The sequence below is a fragment of the Mus pahari genome, unplaced genomic scaffold, assembly GCF_900095145.1.
Source record: "Mus pahari unplaced genomic scaffold, PAHARI_EIJ_v1.1 scaffold_4761_1, whole genome shotgun sequence".
Lineage (NCBI taxonomy): Eukaryota > Metazoa > Chordata > Mammalia > Rodentia > Muridae > Mus > Mus pahari.
Genome location: NW_018394043.1, coordinates 65,173 through 69,413, shown reverse-complemented (window position 1 = coordinate 69,413; position 4,241 = coordinate 65,173). Strand labels below are relative to the sequence as shown.

Here is a 4,241-nt window from a genome sequence, read left to right as displayed (position 1 = left end):
AGCCATTTTGACTATATTAATCCTGCCAATCCATGTGCATGGGAGATCTTTCCATCTTCTGAGATCTTCAATTTCTTTCTTCAGAGATTTGAAGTTCTTGTCATACAGACTTTCACTTCCTTAGTTAGAGTCACACCAAGGTATTTCATATTGTTTGTGACCATTGTGAAAGTTGTTGTTTCCCTAATATCTTCCTCAGCCTGCTTATCCTTTGTGTAGAGATAGGCCATTTGTTTGAGTGAATTTTATATCCAGCTCCTGCACTGAAGCTGTTTATCATGTTTAGGAATCCCTGGTGGAATTTTTAGGGTCACATATATACTATCATATCATCTACAAATAGTGAGATTTTGACATCTTCCTTTCCAATCTGTATTCCCTTGATCTCCTTTTGTTGTCGAATTGCTCTGGCTAGAGTTGGCCCTGACCAAAACGGATCCCAGCCTCTAGTATGGCAGGATTCCTTTGTCCCTGCTTCTGCTGGCACAAGACCCTCCTTGATTCTTTGGAGCCAGTGTTGTGTTCCACTTACCCATGATCCCGAGGTGATCTTGATATCCTGCGGAGATACTCTCCTGCAGAGAGTACTCTGGAGCCTTTAGTGGCCTCTGCTGGTTTCAGGCAGAAGATCAGGTGGGGCTGGCCCGATTAGAATGGATCATGCCTTGCATTTTTGATCCTCCCATGACATTTAACAGGAACTGCTGTTGCATTTTATCAAAGGTTTTTTTCAGCATCTAATAAGATAATCTTTTTTCCCTTTGAGTTTGTTTATATAGTGGATTACATTGATGGATTTCCATTTATTGAACGATTCCTGCATCCCTGGCATGAAGCCTACCTGATCATGATGAACGATCATTTTGATGTGTTTATGAATTTGGTTTGTGATAGTTTTATTGAGTATTTGAGCATTGATATTCATAAGTGAAAGTGATCTTGTTATGTTTTTTGGTTTGTTCTTTGTGTGTTTTAGATATCAGCGTTACTGTGGGACAAATTATATGACATTCCTTCTGTTTCTATTTTGTGGAATAGTTTGAGAAATATTGGTATTAGGCCCTCTTTGAACCTAATTCTGGTAGGTCCTCTAATTCTGGTAGAATTCTACACTAAAGCCTCTAACTCTGAGCTTTTTTTAGTTGGGTGGCTTTTTAAAAAATTTATTTATTATTATATGTAAGAACACTGTAGCTGTCTTTAGACACATCAGAAGTGCACATCCAATCTCCTTACAGATGGTTGTGATCAACCATGTTGCTGCTAGGATTTGAACTCAGAAACATCAGAAGAGAAGTCAGTGCTCTTAACTGTTGGAGCCTCTCTCTAGTCCTGGTTGGGTTACTTTTTAATGACTGCTTCTACCTTAAAGTTTATGGACAATTTAGATGGTTTATCTGTCCTGCTCAGGACAGTAATTGGAGAGAAAGTGGAAATCTCCCCTCCAAGTCCAGGAGGGAGAGAGATCCTGGGAGAGCAGTTCTCTCCTGGCAGGAGATGTGCACAGTGGGCTGTGGAACAGCCCCAGCTGCACAGAGGAGATATCCTCTTCCAGCTGATCCACCTTTTCTGCTCCTTGTGCACTCCTAACTGGTTGTGCTCTGGTCAGTTATTGGAGAGAAAGTGGAAAGCTCACCTCCATGCCCAGGAGTGAGAGCATTCCTAGAAGAGTAGCTCTCTCCTTGCAGGAACTGTGCACAGAAGGCTGTGAATGCAGATGGCTACCAGAAGGTCATCACCGGTTGTACTGGATATCTTTGTGTCAACTTGACACAGCTGGAGTTATCACAGAGAAAGGAATTTCAGTTGGGGAAATGCCTCCATGAGATCCAGCTGTAAGGCATTTTCTCAATTAGTGATCAAGGGGGGAGAGCCCCTTGTGGGTGGTGCCATCTCTGGGCTCGTAGTCTTGGGTTCTATAAGAGAGTGGACTAAGCAAGCCAGTAAAGAACATCCCTCCATGGCCTCTGCATCAGCTCCTGCTTTCTGACCTGCTTGAGTTCCAGTCCTGCATCCTTTGGTGATTAACAGCAGTATGGAAATGTAAGCCGAATAAATCCTTTCCTCCCCAACTTGCTTCTTGGTCATGATGTTTGTGCAGGAATAGAAACCCTGACTAAGACACCGGTATTTTTAAAGAAGTAAATATTTCCTATAATGTAGGAAATGATCATGGATATAAGAAAGTGATAGAACCTTATTATACTGATACCTCTTTACAATTAAAATATTGTTAAACTAATTCACACATATAAATGATTCAGCAGTATAATGAATGGAGTAAACCTTTTACATGTGCCAAGTACAGACACAGGCTTAAATGATGTCCTATTGTTGAGAATCTCTCTGAATACATCCAATATATCTAAAGTGTTAAAGTTTATTTATATCACAAGCACTTTCAAATGGATTAATCAATTAGTACTGGAGAGACACCTATGAGTGTATGGAACATATTGGAACCTTTGCAAGTCACAGTCACCTTCAGATTCATAAAAGCATACATATTGGATCCTTTGTGTATTATATTGGTTTACAAAACATAGAAGTACACATGCTGGAGAAAACCTCTATGATTGTAACCAATGTGTCAAAGCCATTCATTTTAAGTCATTCAAAGGCATAAAAGAACACATATTGGAGAGAAACCCTATGACTATTACCAATGTGGTAAAGTATTTGTACAGCACAGTAGTCTTCAAAGTCAACAAAGAACATATACTGGAGAGAAACCCTTACAATGTATCAAATGTGGTAAAGGGTTTGCATGTTATGATGGGCTTAAAAGCTATTTTAACAACTCATTCTTGAGAGAACTCTATAAAAGTAATCAATTTAATAAAGCCATTTCATAATAGTCACCTTCTAAGACATGAAAAGTATCGTCATTGTGAGATTATAGTGTGAGGTTGTCACACTCTTTTGCCTGCTCATGAGATGCTTAGTTCAGTTGCTATCCCTAAGAGGCCCACCCCTTTTTGAAGGGAAATGGTAGAGTATCTGGGTGTGATCGTAGTTTGAGGGATGTAGACATATGTAGAGAAGGGGAACTGTTCCAGATATAAAGTGGGAGATGATAATAAGGTAAGAAAAAGTAACACATGTACACATATATCTTCTAAACAAGATAAGAGTCAAATATACATTAAGTTGTAACAGATTAAGATAACATATCTATAGATTTTTCACTGTGAGTCTCCCTGCCTTCAAACATCATCAGCTGATATTAGTCCACTGGGGCAATGGGAACAGAGACAGCAAATCTGGGCTAATGAAGCCTGGTGCATATGGACAATGAATGATCAATCCAGTACCAGCTACAGAGAGTCAGATCAACGTTGCTTAAGGTGATTCAAGGCTTATATAATTTGGAGAGCAGGGGATAGGACCATCTAGAATGGGCAAAGTTGAAGTCTTATTGTACCAAAATGCTTCCTTAGCATGGGAAAGCATTTCAGGAATCTGAGAAGGTAGATATATGGGTTCTTATCAGGATGAAGGTAGTTAATCCTATATTCCAACTAGGTCTCTGTGACATTCTAAGTTAGAGGCCTGTGTTAGAGGATTTAAAATCCCCAGACAAGGCCAGAAAGGAAGTCCCACAATGAAGGCCATTTTCCATTATGTGTTAAGCCTCAAAAGGCTATTTAGTAATTGGTGGATTTTGAATATAATGAGCAGAATTTTCCCACATTTAAGTATAAATGTTTTGTTAGAAGTTTTAGGCTGCTGGGCAGTGGTACATGCCTTTAATCTTAGCACTTGGGAGGCAGAGGCAGGAAGATTTCTGAGCTTGAGCCACCCTGGTCTACAGAGTGTGTTCTAGGACAACCTTGGCTACACAGAGAAACCCTGTCTCAAAAAAAAAAAAAGAAAAAAAAAAGAGAAGTTTTAGGCTGAATTTTGTTCCAGGTTTTTCACCATATGTAACAAACTTACAAATGTGGAAAACATGGACATAATTTCCAGCATACTCTTAAGAGATGTTTTTGGAGACCACAGGAATTTTAGAGGTAAATTATTTTAAGACTGTCAATTAGCAATATTTAGACAAAAGTACTTTCAAATTGTGGAGCAGATAAATTTTAGATATTAGATATTGCTTCCTCAGAAAACTGTGAATCTATCTAACTCAAGACCCAACTAAACTAGTCTTGGCCACATACCCAACATATACTGATTTTTTTTTTCCTTTTAGTTATTTTATTAGATATTTTCTTCATTTACATTTCAAATGCTAT

General features: G+C 38.8%; 1 protein-coding gene across 1 annotated transcript in view; it reads left to right on the top strand.

The window, feature by feature from the left end:
- Positions 1–4,241, top strand: part of LOC110315845 (vomeronasal type-2 receptor 116-like) — a 51,427-nt gene that overhangs the window by 44,067 nt on the left and 3,119 nt on the right. Inside the window, exon 7 of the mRNA XM_021189795.1 lies at positions 2,611–2,761. Coding sequence (XP_021045454.1) covers positions 2,611–2,761 — 151 coding nt within the window. The remainder of the gene's footprint in view (positions 1–2,610; positions 2,762–4,241) is intronic.